The 22,882-nt window shown below is 40.6% G+C and overlaps 2 protein-coding genes across 2 annotated transcripts in view; both read left to right on the forward strand.

The window, feature by feature from the left end:
* pparab (peroxisome proliferator-activated receptor alpha b) overlaps window positions 1-17,675 on the forward strand; it is a 35,145-nt gene extending 17,470 nt beyond the window's left edge. Inside the window, exons 3-7 of the mRNA XM_034149451.1 lie at window positions 2,143-2,306; window positions 7,114-7,252; window positions 10,618-10,817; window positions 13,306-13,759; window positions 13,991-17,675. Of these exons, the coding sequence (XP_034005342.1) occupies window positions 2,143-2,306; window positions 7,114-7,252; window positions 10,618-10,817; window positions 13,306-13,759; window positions 13,991-14,235 (1,202 nt within the window). The 3' untranslated portion in view covers window positions 14,236-17,675. The remainder of the gene's footprint in view (window positions 1-2,142; window positions 2,307-7,113; window positions 7,253-10,617; window positions 10,818-13,305; window positions 13,760-13,990) is intronic.
* Window positions 17,676-18,505: 830 nt separating this feature from the next.
* On the forward strand, window positions 18,506-22,645 carry yars2 (tyrosyl-tRNA synthetase 2, mitochondrial). Its single transcript, XM_034149446.1, has 5 exons — window positions 18,506-19,307; window positions 20,512-20,679; window positions 20,799-20,954; window positions 21,509-21,679; window positions 22,195-22,645. Exons 1-5 carry the CDS (start codon window positions 18,520-18,522, stop codon window positions 22,352-22,354), a joined length of 1,443 nt encoding a protein of 480 aa, XP_034005337.1. The 5' UTR covers window positions 18,506-18,519; the 3' UTR covers window positions 22,355-22,645.
* The last annotated feature ends 237 nt before the right edge of the window (window positions 22,646-22,882 follow it).

Raw genomic sequence — 22,882 nt, forward strand, 5'->3', positions numbered from 1 at the left:
CTTAAAATAGAAAAAAACACGTTACTTTACCAGCAGAGAGAAAATGGATTATTAAATGATTAATGTGACTAATAAAGAGCAGTTTGATTATTAAGTATTATTCTGTTGATCGATGTCATTACATTTGTTGAAAAGCACATAATGACTTGTTTAAGACTCGTTTTGTCAAAGTTTAGGACTTGGACTTGACTTGAACTTGCCCATCCTGACTTGAGACTTGACTTGGACTTGAGCGCAAAGACTTGAGACTTGACTCGGACTTGAGCGCAAAGACTTGAGACTTGACTCGGACTTGCAAAACAATGACTTGGTCCCACCTCTGCAATGTGGTGCTTGCTACATTCAGGATTTGTACACAGTTCCAATGTGTCTGCTGCAGCTCATTGTAATCTCCTTGCGACTGTTGTTGTTGTCAGATCAGGGTTCCTCGTTAACCCCCCTTAATCCTCTATTTGCTCCAACTGAATCTTCAGAAAGGACCCACCCTTTGGCTAATCGAACCTCCTGCCCTGACCAAAAGCAAAGATGCCTTACAACCCTTTGACAGCCCTTTATTTTCACAGGTTTTCTTTAGCCTAACGCCTAACCCTTTGGGCAATACCCCTTAGACCTAATTGTTTTCTCCTGTCTCTAGGGTCTTGTGGCATTTTCCAACCCATTTTATGCTAATGTATTTCCTTATTTATTCTTTTATCCCTCGTCTTATGTTCTGTACTCCCCTGTTTTACCCCTGTGTCCTCTGCTGGCCTTTCTACTTGCCCCATATCCAATGAGGAATTCACACATTCCTCAGCAGCCATGCACCACCTCTCAGGAAACATCCGTTTTGCTGCTGTTTGTCTTCTTGAATAAAAGTCACATGGGCATCTGAGTAATGTATGCTGCTACCTAATTATTCAACAAGCGGGGGAGAAGTGAAGAATCGAGAAAGATAAACATTTAATAGGATAATAATGGGTGTGAGTGAGGGAGAAGGAAAGCGTGGGATGGCTAAAAGGCATCAGGGAAACGTGATGATGTCATGGAAAAGTCAGTGAAAGCATGTTCAGGATTTATGGATGTTTAGGATTTTAGTGTGAGACAGGAACAGAACAATCACTGACATACCTTTCTTGTCAACTCTCTGTTGAAACGTGCACCACTCAGAAACACAGCTTCAGGTCTGCTGCCAAATTCTGCTGATCCCCTCTCTGGCTTCTCTGACCAACTCATGTGGCCTGACTTAGTGCCACTGTTTTTTTGTACCATTTCATCTTTGCTATTTTTGTAGCAAACAAGTTCTACCAACCATGTTCCCTTCACTAGATGGAAAAAGAAAACTGTTGGCAACCTACGACCTGCTTTTCACGAGGAAGATCAGTAGTACTACCCCACCACTGTAATGCCTGTGACAAGCTTCCAACCACAGATGGCTTGCTAATATCTCTGAGTAAATAGTTGTTATGGAACAGACTTTGCAAGAGGTCAAGCTGCAGTTTAAATTCCACTAGTTCTTTGCAGAAGGGAGGTGAGACAGAGATGCATCTACTAAGGTACTAGTAGTGGTGATTTATAATTTGACTTACATTTTCTCAATATGACGCAACTTTGTGTCTAATGTGGAAAAGATAAACATGTACCCTATGTACTGCAGGCTGTAACAAAGTATGATAACCTTGTCAATTGTTTCAATGCTATAAAGAACACTTCTCTCAGTTTTCGATACAAGTTACGCAAATATACAGTTCTTTCATTCTCTAAACACCTGATCATGATAATGATTATAGGTCTACAGCAACAATGGAACTTGTACCTTTTAAAGTCTGTGAGTGTTCCCACTTTCAGATGGCCAAACTAGTTGAGAAGGTCTGTGCACAAAAATGAGCCTTTCCTCTAAAACAAGCTCCAAGGTGCTTTTTCCCTTCTGCCATGCACAGATTAGAAGAAAATATCTGTTTGTTGATTTCTCTGCCGAACTAAAAAACTATAAAAAATCTTAGATAATCATAATTTAGAGAAATGGCAATATTTAAAATGTATATGATTTGAAGTTCATTTATCACAGAGTGTTTCCGGCAGCACGAGGGTGTATGAGTTCAGTGGCTTAAGGTTGTTTTGCTATTTAGAGTTAATTTAATCAGTTATTTCCTTTGTGTTTTGTAGATGCCCTGACGCCAGCATCCAGCCCGTCGTCCATTGTTTACGGGGTGGCAGCGGGCCAGGAAGAGTTCTCATCGTCCTCCTCATCGCTCAATCTGGAGTGTCGGGTCTGTGCTGACCGAGCCTCGGGCTATCACTACGGAGTCCACGCCTGCGAGGGCTGCAAGGTGAGGCGGCATTACACACATGAATCACACAGCCAAACAAGGGATGCTGTCTTTGTATTTGATGTTAGACATTGGTGAAAACCAGACAAATGTTGGGTTTAGGACTGTTGGACTTAATGTTGTTCAAAATTATTATTGTGAAGATTGAATCTTTGGGTCAGTCATCGTACATGCATCTGCCTTAACCTGTGCCTTTTGTCTCCTAACCCCAAACTGTGTATTACTTACATTACATGTTACTTGTTAGACGCTTTTATCCAAAGCTACTTACATACTCAATACTGTGGACAATCCCCACAGGAGCAATTTGGGGTGAAGTGTCCCCAAATGTGCCCAGGGACACAACGACATGCTGACTGCAGTGGGGTTTGAACCTGTGCTCCCCTGATCCGAACACCAATGCACGATTCCACTGCGCCACACGCCTCCCTTACTAATACTTTCCCTCCTTTGGTCAATATTTCTGTCAATATCCATCAATCGCTTCCTCCTAAAGTCACCCAAACTCAAGCACAGACAATTTCAAGACACTGAAGAGAGTAGGACATGTCAGACCAGAAATCCAGAGGCACTGTGTCTTGTGACTGATGATAACCCCTAAAGAACCTCCAGGCTTGACCTTTACACAAGGTCGCTCAATAATCTTTCAGTTAATTGTTTACCAGCCATGTTGAAGAAAAACCCAAGGTTGTTTTTTAAGAGGCAGCGAAGGACAAAGATAGTCTAACTTGAGGTGTGTGCGCATGTGTTTTTGAACTTGGTGTATCAGCACAGTTGCTGAAGGGAAAATACTGAAGAGAAAGTAGCTGAAGTGAGAGACTTTTCTACACCTCTGCACTGTGAATCCACTGAGTGCTGCTAGATGTATCAGCTGAGACCGCAGTGGGAGTATTATGGCAGCATGTGATGCATAAACTGAGTAGCTCCATCATGTCAACATGATGTTGCATAAATGTCGGAGCAGCAGCTCCCCGTCTGTGTAGAAGGATTATGTCTTGGTGTTTATGTGATTGTGCGTCAAGGTAGAAGTATCTCCACTAGACAAAGGCCATGGTCGTTCCAAAGGCAGAACAATATGTGACCTATGCAGGGTGAAGTCATAGAGCTGTAAAACAATAGGTTATCACAAAAGTCAAGGTAAAGTTGTTCAGCTGACCTGATTCTACTTTAACCCTGTTTAAGCGTCTTTGGGTTAGAGAAAATAGAAATACCATTTATTATTATTATTATTAAGGCCCACTGTTGTAATTTTACAACATTACTTTAAGCTCTCCTAAAAATGTCTACATTTACATAGTCAAAAGGTCCTTTTGTTCAGCCTCACAATGCTATTGGGTAGTAAATGTGTGTATAGGTCCTGCCCTCTGGCCATTGACTCACACAACTTCCGAATCTTCAAACGAGCAACATCTCTTTGTTTTATTGGACTGGATTTGTCAGATTCAAGTAAGTAAAATGCCTCAAATATATTTTTGTGTGATTATTACAATGTCTAGAACATGTACATATTTAGTTATTGTGGAATACATTCATCACATTTGATTTTGAGCAGCTTATGTCTTTGTTGTAATATTGCAACACTGGGTCAGTGTGGTAGTCAAAATAGCATAAGCACCTGTCATGGAGATTGCCCTTCTTATATGTTCACATATGGAAATAAAACACTAATAGAAATATAATGTCTTTGATAATTCACTATAACTAAGTTCTAAATGTGTCCTCTGTTAAGATTTTGAATTAAGACCAGAATTGAATAAATTAATACATTTCTGATAAAAGTATGTGAAATTATATCTGTAGCAATATTTTAAACTCTACTTGTATCTTATCAGTTAATTAGTTACAAAAATACATTTAACTCTAGTTCTGGCAGAAACAGTTTCTGAAATGTTTTGGGACACTTGGATGTATCCCTTTTAGTATGATAATTAGCCTGTTAGCATTAGCCAGACAGCATTGTGTGACTAGTTGAACTGGTTTACCTGCATGTGTGGGTGTAGGTATTCCTTTTATTATGATAATAGGCTAAGCCAGGTAGTATTGAAGTGTACAATGTAAATAGGATTCAGATACTTGTTGCATCGGGACACCTGGAACGGGGTGGTGCATGCATTCCTTTTATTATGATAATAGGCTAAGCCAGATAGGTTGAACACTTGTAGGGATACGAGGCAAGTCTGAACTTGGATTGTCAGGTGATGTTGTGATGAAGCTTGCCTCCACGCTTCCAGAAGGTCAGAACTACAAGATCTACACAGACAACTACTTCAACTGTGTCCCATTGGTAGTGAAGCTCCTTGATCGTGGGATTCATTATGTGGGAACAGCCAGGCAGGTGCGCTTACCCAACTGTAACCTTGAAGAGGAGAAGAGCTTGAAGAAAAAAGGGAGAGCTCTAAAGATGCCAAAGCAGGAGATCCTGACCAGGAGACCGTTTCAGGCAGATCTAGCATCCTCTCTCATCCTGGTAAGAATTTACATTTCTGCTATTTGCCGTTTGTAATATTTTTTTATATTTCACTGTGATATTTTTGACTCGTATCCTAATGTATTTTTGACATGTATCTTGATTGATTCTGTTCTAATCAGGTGAACACAACTCCTCTGAAAACACCCAAGAGAGGACGACCATCTTCAGGCAACGGGAGCCCAGCACCGACGGTGACATCAAGGAGCCCGTTGAATGCTCAGAAGAGACCATCCTCAGGTGATGGGAGTCCACCAAACGGGCTCCCATCCAAGAGATCACAACCTCCACTGGATGTACGCAAGGACCTAATGGCACATTTTCCAGTGAAGACAAAGAGAGGACGCTGCAGACACTGCAGTAAAGGGTACACAAACACACAATGCACCAAGTGTGACGTCCGTCTGTGCTTTTCTGGCGATAGGAACTGTTTTTGGGACTACCATTGTATTCATATTTAATAAATGACTATTCATAAAAAATATGACTGATGTGTGATTATTATTCATGCTATATACTGATATAGGGCTAAGTAAGCAATCAATCCTTCAAATCAACCCTTAGTTGTTCAATATTTATTCAGACAATGCGAGTAGAAATACAGGAATTCTGCTCCCACCTAAGCCCAACGTTGCAATATTACAACATTTCCCTGAAAACTCTTTCATTTCTGCTCCAGGCTACCTACAACAACATCTGAAAGGTCAACAAAAAAAAATCTTATGTTTTTCTATATTTGGGCTTTACAGGGTTAAGGAAGGAGTCATTAAAAGTGACCTATGTAGTACCAAATGGTTATTGTAACGCAGCTTCTGCAGAGATCTGCATTTCTGTATGCAGCCTTATCACATTTCAAAGGCTACTACAGAATTGCACCCCTCTTACTTATGTTATTGTTTTTAAGCCTCTATTCCAATGTTGACAGAGATGTTAGAGAAATTGCAGGTAATGGAGGGAGAGAGAGGGAAGAACATGCGATATAGAGTTGTCTGTAGTAGGGAAAATGTAATCACAGCTAATGGTATTTATTCTATGATTCAGGCCACTGTGATGTCCCAAAGCAACCTTTTTTTGACCTCAGTATCCCGTAATATGCTGCTGGGCCTTGAATTCTAGTTTTCGGCTGGTTGTTTACAACTCCTGAAGCTGAAAACATATCTGATGACCATGACAACACCTGCATTTACTAAGGGGTTTTGATTTGTGTGAGAAAATAACAGATTATTGGCACAAACTGATCCTTTTGATGAACCCTGATAACTTGGTTATTTTTTTTACTATATCAAAACAAAATAAGCAACATCATAGGTATAGAGAAAAAACATCAACATGTTTGTTGTAAATGAAACATGAATTACTATAAAAAATAGCTAACCTGCTTCTTTTAACATCTTACATTATTACTCTTATTAGGTCTGATGCCGACCCAACCAACTTCAAAACACTTCAATGTGACAGGTGAAGTTACCAGAATGTATCTAATTGTGTCCACAAATAGGACAAGGACTTCACATACACACACATGCACCCCTCTCTGGTGCATCATTTCCCCCCTGTTATTAGGTGTTGGAACCGTAATAGGAGGAGGCTGACCTCTGTGTTGTTAATACACCGATCCTTCATGACAGAGGACACAAGCCGTGTCGGCAGGACGCCCATTTGGCCTGATCTTCATGTGACTCTTGTTTTATGAGTGTATATGTGTCTGTGCATGTGAGGTTGGAGGTCAGTGGGTGAGATTCAGTCAGAGTTACTTAATATGTGATCACGGGGTTTATGCGAGCCCCACCAACAGCGCTGTGTCCCATTACCACACGGGTAATCTTGATGTTTTATGAGCATTTTTGTGTCCTTCATACTGTGTGAGTGTGTGGGTATTTTGGCACCCTGGGTGATACTTTGGATACAATTGCAAATGAGTGTGAATAAATATGTTATTAAGCAATTCCCCAGAGCATTTTCTACCCTCTAGCCAACTGCACACATGCCACTAAGTCCATCTGTTCCTCACCAACGTTTAATGTTTCTTTTTTTCAAGGTTGTGCAAGTGTGGCCAAAGTGATGGTGAAACTCTGTGTCTGATATTGTCACATTGATACGGAAATAAAAAACTCCTTTGAACTGGTTTGAAAACAGCAGAGGTTATTAAAAGGCAATTTACTTGTCCGTGTTATATTTAAGGTTTTATTAGCTTTCTTTTCAAACAATTTGTCACTTATTGTCTGACTAATCTGGTCTGTGGTGTTCATGTCTCATTTGGTCATATGGAAATAATTGTATCGAATTACATTTTTGCTCCATGTGTCAAATTTAAAAAATGTTTTCCCCTCATTCCTTCAGGGTTTTTTTCGGCGGACCATCCGTCTGAAGCTGGAGTATGACAAGTGTGAGCGCCGCTGCAAAATCCAAAAGAAGAACCGCAACAAGTGCCAATACTGCCGCTTCCAGAAGTGCCTGTCGGTGGGCATGTCCCACAACGGTGAGTCCTACAGAGTGGGTCTGGGTCTGTTTGAAGACCAGCACACACACACACACACACACACACACACACACACACACACACACACACACACACACACACACACACACACACACACACACACACACACACACACACACACACACACAAACACTCCAGCCAATCAATCAGTTAATCCAACAGCCACCAAGTCAGTCAGTCAGTCAGTCAGTCAGTCAGCCTCTGTTTGGGCAGGGTGGAGGCTCCTAGATGGGCCCTTTGTCTGGGCAGAGGAGCCCAGACAATTCATGTTTTTAACTTGTAAACACACAGTGCAGTGCAGATGCCAGGAAAGATTGAACAGGCAAGAACACACATAATTAGCGCAAATAAGAAATCTAGCACCGCAGTTGAGTGTCAGGTTGCATGTTAAAGCAAGCCTCCAACTGAAGACTAATCCAGGCTATAAGTATAAATGTACTAATTCAAACAATTGGACCATCTGTATTTTCCTACTTTAGAAGAAGACCGCTTGAATCTGCAATTCATTCATGTGTCATACACGGTTTTAAGTATGTGCATACTGCAGCTTCGCTGTGCTGGAGTTGTATTGAATTGCAATGGCTGAACCCAGTGAACCCTTTTGTCATTGCAACATTTAAAAAAACAAACTATTAAGAACTTACTTTTAAAATCTCAGTTTTCTTTCCCCCTAGAGTGAACGTAATACTGTAGTAATTCAAAAACGTATCATATCATTTGTGGTTATTATCCAGCACAGGCGTCTACAGTCTGTGTTTCAATCTTGACTGTTTTAGAGAAAACACGCAACATATGAAATCAGCATTGACTTAAAAGCCTTACATAAGCCATACATTATTATATTCATGTTTTCTAGGAATACAGTAATAGTGAGGTCAAAGTTTGAGATCCTGGTGAAGGTTGTTTACTATTCCTACACATCCAACGTGGCATGCTGACCCTTGGTCAAGGTCCTGAACTGATTTTGGGGATTAGGCTACGTGTGTGAATCTCTGTTTGTGTGCTAGTGTATTTTGAGTAGAAGGATCACCAAGGTCAATGCAATCGGTGGGTTTACTTATAGCCTGTGCAAACTTGCAGATATTCCATACTGGTGTCAGTGAACGTGAGGAGCCAGAGGCCGGATTCAGCATCTTCATTTTTGTCCCATGGAGTTATTGACTTGCTGGAAGAAGCTTCTTAAGGCATTGCCCAGATTCTGATGATAATACAGTAATGTCTAAGTTTAAGCTAAATGTGTATTGAGTTTCATTGAATGTAACCGCATAGGGCGGAAGGAGATTTGAGACCGGTGCAACCTGATCTTTTTGGGTCTGTTGTCTAAGTTATAGATTATAGGAATACAGCACAGCTAAGTTTAGAGGTTTGTACTTATGTTTGTATCGACAGACCTTCAATGTAACAGTTTAGGAATCAGGATGGTTTGTTCTTTTCATTTTTACATATTTCAAATCTGTCCAAAATATGTTGATAAGGGGCAATCGTAAAAAGTATGACAGAATGTTAGTTCAATTGTAAAACATTTCTGAAAAGTCTGTGGCTTGCGAGTTGACGCTTTTATCTTCAATTGACTGATTATTCGAATATATGTATGAGTATGTCACATTTTCATTTGTGTTATTGTTAAGAGGCAATCAACATTGTTGCACTGTGATTTCCACAAAATCTTTCTTGGTTTCAAGTTTAATACAACGCTTTATTTTTGTAGAGACTGCTTATAAATGTTGTCCCTTTTTAATGGTGTTGCAACAGCAGTAAAGTGCTTTTATTATCACACTCCAGCACATGTATAAAGCCTCTAATCTCATGTACTGACAAGAAGCATTGCAATAAACACCATTGAATGTTGTGACAAAACAACAGCAATATAATGTAAGTCTTATCGTGGTGTAGCAGGTGTCTCCCTTCACATATGAGCCGTTGAAACAGATGATTTAATGGTATGACAGACTGTCCACCTCCCCACTCCAGTCACAGACTCATCCCCTTACACTAGATCTTAGCAAATGGACTTATGCTCAGCTTAACATCACTCACTTCCTCTCATCGTAATTAGACCTGGCTCCTGCCCAGGCTCTCGCTGTGGAGCTTTACCAGCTTCAGATGATCCATCCACTTTGCGAGCAGTAATCTAATGGGACATCAGTCTGTCTGCTAGCTCAGTATCTCTTCCCCGTTCAGGTCTGCACAGTTAGCTTAGTTTTGTTACGATAGGGGGCGCGGCTCGTTCGGAAAACAAGGTGACTCAGATCCCATTTTATGCTTTTATGGTCTTCTGAATACAGGAAGAAGGTGCAGCTGGATGTTGGGTTCCGAAAGAGCGGTGTGTTTTTCTGCGTACACATCAGATTGTGCCCGTTAAATTGGTCGAGGAGTGGTTAAAAACAGTTCAGCTCTAATCTTATTAGTCAAATGGGATCAGGCCGTCTGAGAGGTGCTGGCATCCTCTTGTAGAAAAACAACTCCTGTCTAGTGTTGAGGCCCACCATAGTACCATAGTAACCTGTTGTGTTCATAATTCCCTGGCTATAATGCACTCAAAAGAAAATGCATGAAAAATCCTACCAAAGCGTTGACACTGGTTAACCCTTTGAAGCAGAGATTTTCATCCCAAAAAAACGTTCATGTTTGTTGATGATAATTATAAAGGATAATAAATCTATTCTGATTTATTTGGACTTACTATTACAATAAAGAAATCCATATAATGTAGGGTTCCTATTGTCCCATCAAGTTCAACTGTGATGACTGAGTGAACCCTATTCTTTGGATTTATCATCGTTTATTAGGATTCCCAGTTGCTCCAGATGGAACCCAGAAAACTATTCATTTGACTTGATTAAAGTGAAATATCAGAATTGAAAATCAGCCAGAAAATCATGGATGCAGTGCACACGTTTTACAGGACAGAACTGACAGTTAGAAAAAATAGCAACCCAGAATATGGTGCTGGGTGGTTTTGGCCAGACTTTGGCACCATGGCTTTGCCAGGTGTTGTTTTTATTGCCCAGAGGACTCATGGAACTATTCTTGGATGCATTCACTGCCAGAGTGAGACTGAAACAGTCAGGTGATGTTTTGGTCGGGTCTATTTGTCCTTGCCTTTTGGCCTCTCTGAAATATTCAGTAAAATCGCTGAGTGTGTGCGTGTAGGTGTAGTGCGTACATCAAGTTTTTGATCAAGTTTGGTGCATGTTTTAAACTTGGTCTGTTCTTGCTCTTATACAGTCATTCTGTCTGTGTTTTTTAAATGTACTGTTTAAATGCATTTTTTGTGTTTTCAAATAAAAAATAAACTTAAATCTTTAATCTGTAGTCTGACTTTCTGTCTGCTTTGCTTACAGCCATCCGTTTCGGTCGGATGCCGCAGTCAGAGAAGCTCAAGCTGAAGGCGGAGATGGTGACGGGGGACCGGGAGGTGCAGGACCCTCAGGTAGCCGACCAGAAGACCCTGGCCCGGCAGATCTACGAGGCCTACCTCAAGAACTTCAACATGAACAAGGCCAAGGCTCGAACAATTCTCACGGGCAAGACCAGCACCCCTGTACGTTGATTAAGAGTAGTGGGTTGGTGAGTGAAAGGTGTTGCATGTGTGGATCGCGTGTTCACGGCTCTTTACCAGAATTTCCTCACAGGTCGAGGTCGTCTTGTCTTGCAACTTTTAATTTATTTCATCCCCATTGGAGGGGTTTAAATCTAATTCTGAGCACATTGAACATTTGCAATCAAACTCGTGTCTCAATATGACCTCAGAGATTATGATCAGCCAGCCAATGACAGAAATAACTTGCTCAACATGTAGTTCAAGCCAATACAAGCTGGACGAGGAAACATCTGTATCAAAGAGCCATCACTTCATCCTTCACTGCCTGGTTCCCTCCATGGCGGCTCTCTATTCATCAACCATCACCCATCCTTAAACATTCCCGAAGCCTTGTTTCTTTCGTTCTCTTTTTACGAGAAAAGAGGGGCTGACGGGGGGAGGGTCATGGAATGCAGCTCAGAGATGTTCTGAATTCTATGAATGGATGTGTGTAGGTGTGAATTAGGTCAAGAGGGACAGGTCAGTCCAAGGGCAGCTCCATGTTCAAACACAGACCGCGCTCACTGCTGCTGCAGATCAAAGCATCTAGATGGATAAGTGTCCTTTTTAGACTACAAAGGGATTCTGGGGTTTGCATCCATTAGAAAGTAGTCAGTTGCAAAGAGACACAGTGTTTGATCCACCCTTTTGATTTGCATGTTCATTCATGGTGTAACGGACCTTTTACGCAACGTACAACTCCCTATAAAGTCATATTGTACCATTTGCCACTACTACAGTATGTGTATAAATCCCAAAACATTTTGATTCTAAAATAGTTTTGAGCAGTATTACTTCAAAGGAGTTGTTGCATCGTGCAATATTTTAAGACTACATTAAGTTATTTTCTGACAATATACAATTGTTCCAACACCATCAAATGGTTAATAACTCTCATGCAAAATCCAACCTCAACTTATTTGCATCTTAACTGAGCCAGATATTTTACCTCAGGTTAGACTCATCAGTCTCAATGTGTGGGAGGAACGATGAGCTATAATTGTGTCACTCTCAGCTTCACTGAATATCAGGTTTATTGTCTGACTTAACTGGTTTTACTGTGGTACGATCCATCTTAACATTACGTACTGTCTTTATGGATGTCTTAAGCTGCCAAAAAAATAAAGCAGCTACAAAAAGCGGTTACTTTCGCCCCAGGGTTACATTGTGCAATATAGACACGTTTTAAAAATGAAACGAGAGATTGACTATTACCAATCGGGCTGCAACCGACGTTTACTTTTCATAATTGATTGACTTTCCAATCATCCTATTGAGTTCTTTGAGTAGGGCTAAATGGATCAATTTAGTTGTGTTGCAGCAGTTAGTCAGGTAAAGTGCTTTCAGTGTAGCACCCGTGACCCCCTTTACAGAATAAACTGTATGAATATTTATAGAATAGACTGACCTACAAACCCCTCTTGAGGTTGTGGCTACACAGTCAAGGAAAGTGATTTTGTCGTCATGGAAATCTTAAGAGTCAACAAGGGCTGTGGGCTTTGTACCTTTCTCCACCTAGTGACATAAAAACACCTGAGGCTTTGTTTATAATAAGATGTCAACTTCGGCTTTTTTGTTTCTGTGAGATCACATATCCTCAATAAAGATAGTGAGAACAAAAAAGTGTTAAGTATATCCATTTAAAAAGTGATTTATTGTACAAGGTTGTTGTGTCATCTGTTACGAGTTATCTCATGATCCAGTGTTGCATTGACGTAGAAGTTCCCTAAAATTAAACTGCTGGGTCTCATGTCGCTCATACCTTTCCTTGTTACACTATAGCCCAGATTTAGCCCTCCAAAGCACACATCCAATGTCATCTGATCCAGGTTTAGCTGCTCCTCATATGTTGTAATTGTCCACTGTTGGAAGACTGACGCAGCTAAAAAAAAAACGATTAGGTAGAATCAAAAGCATCACTGCTAGCCCGGTACACATTAAAAACATTCCTGTGTACCTCTGAAACATTATAATGATGACTAGACTTAAGTTTCAAATGTATTTCCTTCTTGTTTTTTATATATTATGGAGTTTGCCCTTGCAAGCCCTTTTTGCTCTGACACCGTTGGACTTTCAAAACAGCTCTGTTCTCAAATGTCAAGAGATATGATTTGAAGCTAAGTCTTCCTTTGAGTGACGCATAATAATATAGCTGTTGGTTAAAGGAGAGTAATTATGTCATTGTGGAAATATTTGAGTGGCAATAATAGCTCTGGCTAATTAAGCCTCTCCTTTCTGCAAGGATTATGGGTAAACATACACTTTTTCATGTCGTTGAGGTTTGCTGACTCAGCTTTTTCCATATTTATGCAGTCACGTTTATTTATGTGATGTTTTCCAAAATAACAGTACAAACTGAACTGTGTGTGTTTGGCATTTGAACTGGAAACCCATTTTTAACCATACTCTACATGTTTAGGTCATAAAAGTTTCTCTTTTTTCTCCGCAGCCTTTTGTCATCCATGACATGGAGACCCTGCAGTTGGCAGAGCAGACGCTGGTGGCAAAGATGGTGGGCTCAGCTGGACCCCTGAAGGACAGGGAGGCAGAAGTTCGGATTTTCCACTGCTGCCAGTGCACCTCGGTGGAAACCGTCACCGAGCTCACAGAGTTTGCAAAGTCCGTCCCCGGGTTCTCGAGCCTGGACCTCAACGATCAGGTGACTCTTTTGAAATATGGAGTGTACGAGGCCCTCTTCGCCATGCTCGCCTCCAGCATGAACAAGGATGGGCTCCTGGTGGCGTACGGCTCAGGCTTCATCACCCGGGAATTCCTCAAGAGCTTGCGGCGGCCCTTCAGTGACATGATGGAGCCAAAGTTCCAGTTTGCAATGAAGTTTAACGCCATGGAGCTGGACGACAGCGACCTGGCTCTGTTTGTGGCTGTCATCATCTGCTGTGGAGGTAAAGATACAGGAACAATAACATTTACACATAAACAACTCGTTTGCTATTTGGGAAATCAGAAGTTATTTTTCCTTTGGCTCTTTAAGGACTTTTAATCAATCTCAAAGCAAATGCTTCTGTTATACACCCAAGGAATTCTGGTATAATCTTGCCATTGAATTTGTTTATTCCAACAGGAGATTATATTTAAATCGTCTCACTCGAGTCTGTTTTGCTTCCTCTGATCAGACCGCCCAGGCCTGGTGAACGTGAAGCACATCGAGCGGATGCAGGAGAGCATTGTGCAGGTGCTTCAGCTCCATCTGCTGGCCAATCACCCCGACGACTCTTTCCTCTTCCCCAAGATGCTGCAGAAACTGGCCGACCTCCGGCAGCTGGTCACTGAGCACGCTCAGCTGGTACAAGAGATTAAAAAGACAGAGGACACGTCCCTGCACCCGCTCCTGCAGGAGATCTACAGAGACATGTACTGAGGGGTTGTGGAGGAAGAATAACCAGGAGAGGCACTCTACAAATCATCTCCTTTTTTTCAGGGACAGAAGAAGAAGAGTCCTCCGTAAACTAGGTTGAACCACTTAAACCCCCATAATGCAGCAGGAGTAACCTTTGGATTCAAGACGCTGATGATTCTCTTTGTTTGACAAAGTGCTCCTCGCTCCATTGTGTGGCGCTTCATTAGCAGAGAAGATGTGATGTGCAGCTGATTGAGCCCCTATCTAGAAACCAGTGTATGCCATCTCTGACCAAACCCTCAATGCTGATTTGAAGCATTTGAGGTGATCTCCTTGGTTATCCCAATCCTAAACCCTTAACAAAGCCCTAAAATGAGGAAAGAAAGTGAACTTGATAGTCACCACTCCAGCAGTATGCTTGAAATCAGATTTGTATACTGATGTCAAAGAGCCATATACCTTCACAGCTAACAACACCCAAATGACCTTATTGGGCAGCAACACTAAGGCAGTATCAACACATTGTTCAAGCAAGGCAGCTTCTGCCAAATCGGATGTCAATAAAGGTTGGTGATGGTTATCCATGCACCTGCCCCCCACCATTACTCTTCACCTGTTTTATACCCAGAGACACAAATGTGCTGCTCCTGAAAATAAGCATTTATTTGTACTGTAAGCCATACTGTGTTTGTAATGATACTGGAAATGTTTTGGAAATGCATATTATTTTCACTTCCTCACAAGACATCGTCAGGACTTGGTTTGGATCTTCATCACATATTACTCAAGATCCAGGCAACTTCAGATTAAGATAGCAATTTCTTTTTAAGAAATGTTGAAGTTTCTTCGATAATTCAACATGATCATACCAGACCTCTGATAAATGCCTTTCTTACAAAACACATGCACAGACATTTGGCATTGTTTTGTCTCCTGGTATTCAAGGGCTAACACCACGATAAACGGGGTTACAATCTTAGAACTGGCCAAAAAAACGACCTAAAAACAGATTTGATAGAAATGTATTCATCTGATTTTTTATTTCTGAAGCAGTAAAGCACCGTCCCTCATTAATAATGGTATTATTTTGTTTCTCTTCTTCTCATTGTAGTCTTTCTGCCTTTCACTGGCTGTGTTTGGTCCTCATAACATATGCAGTTGGTTAGGATTCAGGGGTCTTACGTGCACATTTTCTATATTATTGCAAAGGAAAAGCACTATACCTTTTTCATTTAAAGGTTTTGTTTAGCTCATGCAGTTTCTCTGGCAAACTGTAGGCAAGACAAACACAGGCATGTTGCCGTCTGCACTTATTCAATTATGTAAGTAAGATAAATGGCTTAAAGATTAGACTTTCTTTTAGCAACACACGTGATTGGTGAAGGATGAAGACCAAATACATTTCCAGAAGATGTTTTTTCTCTATCTATGGCGATAACGGTGCATGTGAAGAGGCCAATCCTGTATGTTGTTGAAATACTGCCTTCGCTACATGCTACATAAAGACCTACAGTAATATATAAATGTAAATCTGAATTTCCTTATCCAAACAAAATCTACTAAAATCATGAAATTATGGAAATTCAATCACCAGAAATGGACCTTGTGCTTATAATGACATCACATTGTATAAACAGAGTGTATTGTATATAGCCGAAATGATCTGCTCTCCCTGACTCATGAGTTATACAAGGTACTATTAATGATGATCAACTTTTGTATTCCTCCGTTTGGTAAATACTTTTAAATGTTTGAAATTTGACAGTTAATGTAGTTATGTACTGTATGTTTTTTTTGCTTAAATGCCACATACTTGTGTTTTAATTGAATTGGATCATATTTTTATACTAAAGTATATATGTATGACTAAATCAGATAATTATGTATTTGAAATGGCACGATTGACGAGTGCATTGTAGATAGACTTAAAGGTAACAGGGCAACTGGTCATCTGAGTATACATAGATCTGAATCCCGTTGGGGACATTCCTTTTGTTAATTGCTATTTTTAGATAGAAAACCATCAAAGCTGCAGTATTGCTTCAGTTCATTTCAACTGTATTTCATTTATTTGTTGAATTAAGCTCTTATGATTTGAAGTGAAAGCATACGTGGGCTGTGCAGGGCTGTAATAGCTCACAGCAGTGGATTAAAACTTGACCTCCATGACCTTTTATCATTTGAAAAATCAAACCACAGCCCAGCACTGATCAGACATTATTGGTCTCCTCTTTTTATACTGTGTTCTCAGGTTGCAAACTCTCATATGTAATATATATTCACAGAATGTTATCATCAGACATCCTCCATAGTTGCCTCCTGTTGTTGAACAAACCATCTATTTGTTTGAACACATCACATCTCTGTGGATTATATAGAGAATGCAGTCATAGTTTGCAACACATTACATGCTTTTACAGTAAAGAAGATGCAGTATGTTTAATAATCCTGTTTTTGTCACACTTTTTGTCTGACTTTCCTCTCCTCCCTCGCTGCTATATTCTACTAACTCACCAAACATTTCTTATGCCATGAGTAGATTACTGACTTTTAAGCTGCCTCTACTTGCTTCGTATACCTTCTCACAGAATGTCAGTCCCATATGCAGAATTTATTCAATGCAGCTCGGTTTTTTTCCCTTGCAAAATTTTCGGGAATTGTAGTTCCCAGTAACGCATTGGGATAAACCACAAACACTCTGTGCCTTAGCGTGTGCCTATGCCATAAAACACTAGAGATTCAGATAACACACACACTTTTACAGTGTTTATGTCATCAGCTACATGTAGAATGAATGTTTGAAACACAATAGAGCCACGCAGACAGGAAATTGTCACAGAAGATTAAGGAAAATATCCTACACAGAGACAGAAGTGCTATTGAAGCTTCATTTTACAGTACAAAAAAAGGAGAAAAACTAAAAGCAAAATGGTTGAAACGCTAGAGCCCTAGAGGAAAAGTCGTGTAAATATTGATGTCTGCTTTCCCTTAGGAATGTTTATTTTGTGTTGAATTGACAAGGGACTTTTTTGCTTGTATCAGGGAAACATAGTCTTCCTTTGTTGAACTAGCTCAGGACATAGAAAGAAACTGTTCTTCCTTCTCTATCTTTCTGAAAGGAGATCATAGTGCTCCGCCTTACAGCACACAAACAAAAAGCCCCAACAAATATTGATTGATAATGAAATGACCGTTAATTTTACTTTCAAAACCTGACAGAACAATTTAGCAGTCATAGGAATTAGGTATTTGATTTTTTTTCCTTCCTGGATTTAATGGAGTTTGTTTTTGTGGCTATAGTGTCATGCAAAGAGACAACAGAGAGTGTCTTTGGATGTGTTGTTAATGTGTAATGTGGCTTGGTAAAAATGCTGTAAATGTTTGATGAATGTATATCTAGTCATTTAAATAATGGAACAAGTTGACATTGAATGGATTTTAAAATAAAATGATTTTTAAATCCACCACATTTTGTTTGTTTGATTTGAAAAAGACAATAACAGTTTTTTAAGTTTTTTTAAACGTTTGATTACATTCACCCTTTTCCCCTCTATATTAGGTTTATACAGTACCATTGTGAGCTGAAAATGTCTAGAGTCAAACGTACTTTATTTTCAAAACACTAGTTATATTTAGACTTAACTATAAGCTGGTCACCTAGACCTGATGCAAGTTGCCATCTTTTGGTGTCATTTAAACCTGCAACTATAATGTATTTTCTTTGTAAAATTGAGTGAACAATAATGTGCACGTACTGCTTTTTGCTTTAATGTCCATGGACAGTAGAAATTATTGAAAAAAATATGAAGGTAGGGTAAGGCACAATAGCCTGCTCCCAAAAGCTGTGGGGGAATTTTTGTAAATACATTTATGTTTAGGAATACGCACCACTAAAATTACACTATCAACCAAAACTAAAATGAGCAGGCCCTATAGTATTACCTAGTCATAAAACCCTTTCTTGCAGGAAGACCACAAGTCCCGAAAACTAGTTTTAATACAAGATGCATTTACTACATCTCTTTAAATAATTTGTTTAGGTGGTGCTGACAATAGGCCTATACAACGAACGAACGAAGAAATTGATAATCTTTGGGCCCCTTAGCTGCTTTTAGGCCCTTGGAGATCTGCCCCAGCCCAGATAATGCATGGTTTTCATTTCACTGCATGCATACAGTATTTTAAGTACATGCATCCTTGTGTTTTCACTATGCTTCAGCACCCGTGCATTAGAGGCGCTATACTCAAAACAAACTCCTCGTGACTCTCAGCTCCTCCTCCGTGTTCTTGATACATTAGTCCAACATGGCAGCGTCCATGGCAGGAACCTGCCGTTATGTATCGCTGCATGGATCCTTTATTCTACTAAGGCGAACACGTCTTTACCTCACACTCAAATCTAAGTTTCACTGCACTTCCCCTGCACATAACGGGCTGCTATTTACTCTAAACAAACGCGGTATTCTGAAGAACTCTTTCCCAGAAGACGCAGCTCAGGACCGGCTTCCTCGACTGCTCCAGTCCGGGGCTCAGACTGTGTACTGCGGCTTTGACCCCACGGCCGACAGCCTCCATGTGGGCAACTTGCTCGCTATCATCGGCCTGCTGCACTTCCGCAGCGCCGGGCACCATGTCCTCGCTGTGCTCGGAGGGGCCACGGCACAAATCGGAGACCCAAGCGGGAAAACGAGCGAGAGGGAGCGGATGTCTGCGGAGGTTGTGGAGGAGAACACCAGCAGCATCCGGGAGAGTATCGAGAGTATTTTCACCAACCACGAAGTGCACTTTCAGGACAGATCCAAGAAGCTGGGCACGGTGACTGTATTAAATAACCTGCACTGGTACAAGGACTGGAGCGTGGTGGGCTTCCTGTCGGAGGCCGGGAGGCACCTCCGTATGGGCACCATGCTGAGCCGTCACAGCGTGCAGACCCGGCTGAAGAGCTCGGACGGGATGAGCCTCACGGAGTTCACCTACCAGATGTTCCAGGCTTATGATTTCCACCACCTCAACCAGATATACGGCTGCAAGATCCAGCTGGGGGGCTCCGACCAGCTGGGCAACTTGATGTCTGGACATGAGTACATTCGCAAGTAAAGGCCCCTTCCTAATTAAACAATAGTAAAAGTTATTGCAATGTCTCTGCTTTGAGTGCTCAGAGTAGGGCTGGGTAATAGCAAAATTGTCACGTTTTAGCGGTTACTATTGCTGCTTTTACAAAATATTTACACAATGAGAATTTTTATAAATAATCAGTAATGTGGCTTTATTGCCGAATTGGGTAAATAATTTTAAAAAGCTACTACAGCTATTACATTCAGAAACATACTCACTGTAAAGCAGCCTTTAAACCAAGAAAAATAAAACACTTTTCACAATATACAAAATCTAAGTCGATATCTGGGCTCATATTACTATATTTAATAATAATAATAATGCATTTTATTTATGGGCGCCTTTCAAAGCTCTCAAGGACACCTTACAGAGCATATTTAAAACAAGCAACAAAGAAGATCAAACAGAAATTCAAGACTTAAAAAACAAAGACTTAAAAACAACAATCAGTTTAGAAGAATTAAGATATTGAATACCCCAGTTTAAAAAGGTGGGTTTTCAGGCAGGATTTGAAGGTTGAGAGTGAGTCCATATTGCGGATGTCTTGTGGGAGAGAGCTCCAGAGACGGGGGGCAGAGTGGCTGAAGGCTCTTGACCCCATGGTGGTCAGGCGGGCAGAAGGTACAGTGAGTTGGAAGGCAGAGGAGGATCGGAGTGTAGATGTGAAGGGAGTTCAGAGAGATATGGAGGTGCAAGAGTGTGAAGGGCCTTGAAGGTGAGGAGCAACATTTTAAAATTGATGCGGTATTTAACGGGGAGCCAATGGAGTTGTTGAAGAACCGGAGTGATATGATCAATGGAAGTAGTTCTGGTAATGATACGGGCGGCTGAGTTTTGGACCAGTTGGTCCAAAATATTTGTATAATATAGATATATTGGCTAACCCTTGGTCAGGCCAGGAACTTATGAACCGAATGTGGTCTTTTGTTAATTAGAAACCATTTATGATTTCTAACTTCTGAACTAAATACAAATCTGTAAGATTCAATTTGGAGGCACTGAGCAGCTGGACAATTTGATGTAACATCTCACCAGGAAATCCTTTCTAACTATAGGCCAATGTTTTTGTCTTTGTTCGGCACAATTTATCACAATTGGATTGAAATCAAACAACATTTTGAAAACACAACATGATCATCACTGTTTGATTCCAGTCTGAAATGTGTTTTTTTTTCTCTGCAGAGTGAGCGGTGAGGAGGTGTACGGCCTGACCCTCCCTCTGGTGACCAGCACTGTGGGGGACAAGCTGGGGAAGACCGCCGGCAACGCAGTGTGGCTCAACAGAAACAAAACGTCTCCCTTCGAACTCTACCAGTTCTTAGTCAGGCAGCCAGACGCCATCGTGGAACAGTATGTGAAGATTAAGCCTGTTGCAAAGTGGTGGAAGGAGCAATATGTACCACAAAAGTGTACTTAAATACAGTACTTGGTTGTTTTGGCTTATGAATATTTTTGCTTTGTTATTGCAGTTACCTGAAGCTGTTCACCTTCCTGCCTCTGGCGGAGGTGGAGAGGGTGATGGAGCAGCAGAGAAAGGAACCAGAGAAACGCCTCGCACATAAACGTCTGGCCGCAGAGGTGACCAAACTGGTGCATGGGAAGGAAGGCCTCGAGAGTGCAAAGAGGTGAGAACACGCTATATGTGCTTTTCCTGTATTTGGTATTTAATGCTCTTTTATTTATGCTAGTTTCTACATTATAATATAATTCACTGCATTTTGCCATATATTGTCATATTTGTATTGTCCTAAGTGTTTTAGTTTTTTAGCTTTCAAGGTTCTTTGTTTATTTAAATATATTTAGTGTAAATACTTGTCTTTAGTATTCTCTTTTTTAATGCTAAATTGTTTCTTAAAAATACTTTTTTATTATCCTTATACATTTATTTTTTTACCTACTATCGCAACTTATTTTCTCAGATTGTTTATGTTCGCACAACCAGATACCAAATAAAATTCCTTGTATGTGTAAAGTACCTGGCAATAAACTTGATTCTGATTCTGATACATATTTTCTTTGAATTGGGTTTAAGGGAGCCAGCAACTCATTCAGTTTGAGAATAAAAGGGTATAACTGAAAATGATCTCCACTAAAGTCACTCTTCTGTGATTGCCTCTGACCTCCTTGCAGAGGGGGTAATCCTCAGACAAGAAAAGTGATATTGTATATTATTTTCCAGATGTACAAACGCGCTGTACCACAGCAGCGTGCAGGCTTTGGAGGAAATGAGTGACGAGGAGCTTCAGGAGCTCTTCAGGGAGGCTCCCTTCCACGAGCTGCTGTTGGAGCCGGGAACCACGGTCATAGACGCCTGTCGCAGCGTCAACGCCATCCCAGAGGGACCCAGAGGGTAGGTTGTCCTGTTTTAAATCAACAGTCCGAAAGCTATCTGATATCATAATCTGGAGCTTAAATCATCTCACAATATGTTGGGGTCAGCTCTGGTTGAGGAAAGCAACTATAGCACAGTGTTTTGTTAAAGGTCCAGTTTGTAGGATTAAGCTGCACTTAAGAGTGAGGGTTTCAGAAAGCAACCAACTAAACAACTTTCCCTTTCAAGCATGTAGAGAACTACAGAGGCGTTCTGTTCTGGAGTTAATTGCTTAACTCTATGATCAACAGTACCAACTACGATCTTTAAAAAAAATGTTGGCAACACAATTTCATCAATAGTCAAAATGCACCTTATTGTCTAAGACTATATAGTGGAATACTTTACTATGACTTTTTTTCAGCATGCTATTTTCAAACTAAATATATACAATTGATACATACATATATAAATGATGTGAAACAAAGAAGAGCATCACTTATTATCTAGCGTAAACTGTGCACTAACTGACTGTTTTAATTGTTTGTGTGCAGGTATCAAATGGTTTTGGCGGGAGCCGTGTCGATCAACCACATGCTAGCGGACAAACCAGAGCAGGTGCTGATCCCCAAACTCCATATCTTATCAAATGGACTTTCCTTGCTCAAAGTGGGCAACAAGAACTTCTACATCATCAAGTGGCTCAGTCTCTGAGGCCGTCACGCTGCTCTCACACAGGACCAGTTTGACCTTACCTTTGATGGACTGATTGGGAAGGTAGGCGACTCTACCTCTGCAAGATCAGTCATGATGTGGATGTATTCATATTTTGGGACATTCTTGTTTTTTTTTGGCTTAAACCTTGCGTTAGGCCAATTATTGTCATATAAATATGTATATGTACAGACATGTATCTAAAGCTATGGTATTAAAAAGCGTTTGATATAAAGATTGTGGCCTGCTGACTTTCTACTGCTGCTAAAGAGATTTTGGAAAGTGAACACTAGAGGGCAGCATTGTCCAAGTCATAATGGTGATATTACCCACAGCTGCGCTTCTTCCCCTGCTGCGACCCAACAGGTAATTAATAGCTCACGGTCAAATTAAGTTGCATCATTTCTCGCAAACAGTTTATAGTTCTATTTTAGGCTTATCTTGTTTTTTCAGCTTTATGTGAACATGAGGTCCACATGTCTCTTATTGTGGCTGATCTTTCTGTCTTACTGGTCGAAGGTGTAAACT

The sequence above is a fragment of the Trematomus bernacchii genome, unplaced genomic scaffold (assembly GCF_902827165.1).
Source record: "Trematomus bernacchii unplaced genomic scaffold, fTreBer1.1, whole genome shotgun sequence".
Lineage (NCBI taxonomy): Eukaryota > Metazoa > Chordata > Actinopteri > Perciformes > Nototheniidae > Trematomus > Trematomus bernacchii.

What these genes read in the sequence shown, in the direction of transcription:
- yars2 (XM_034149446.1), top strand. Translation starts at nt 18,520, where the DNA reads ATGGCAGCGTCCATGGCAGGAACCTGCCGTTATGTATCGCTGCATGGA. An exon ending in CCAGACGCCATCGTGGAACA is followed by an intron (nt 20,680 to 20,798) that starts GTATGTGAAGAT and finishes TTGTTATTGCAG; the next exon opens with TTACCTGAAGCTGTTCACCT. An exon ending in ATCCCAGAGGGACCCAGAGG is followed by an intron (nt 21,680 to 22,194) that starts GTAGGTTGTCCT and finishes GTTTGTGTGCAG; the next exon opens with GTATCAAATGGTTTTGGCGG.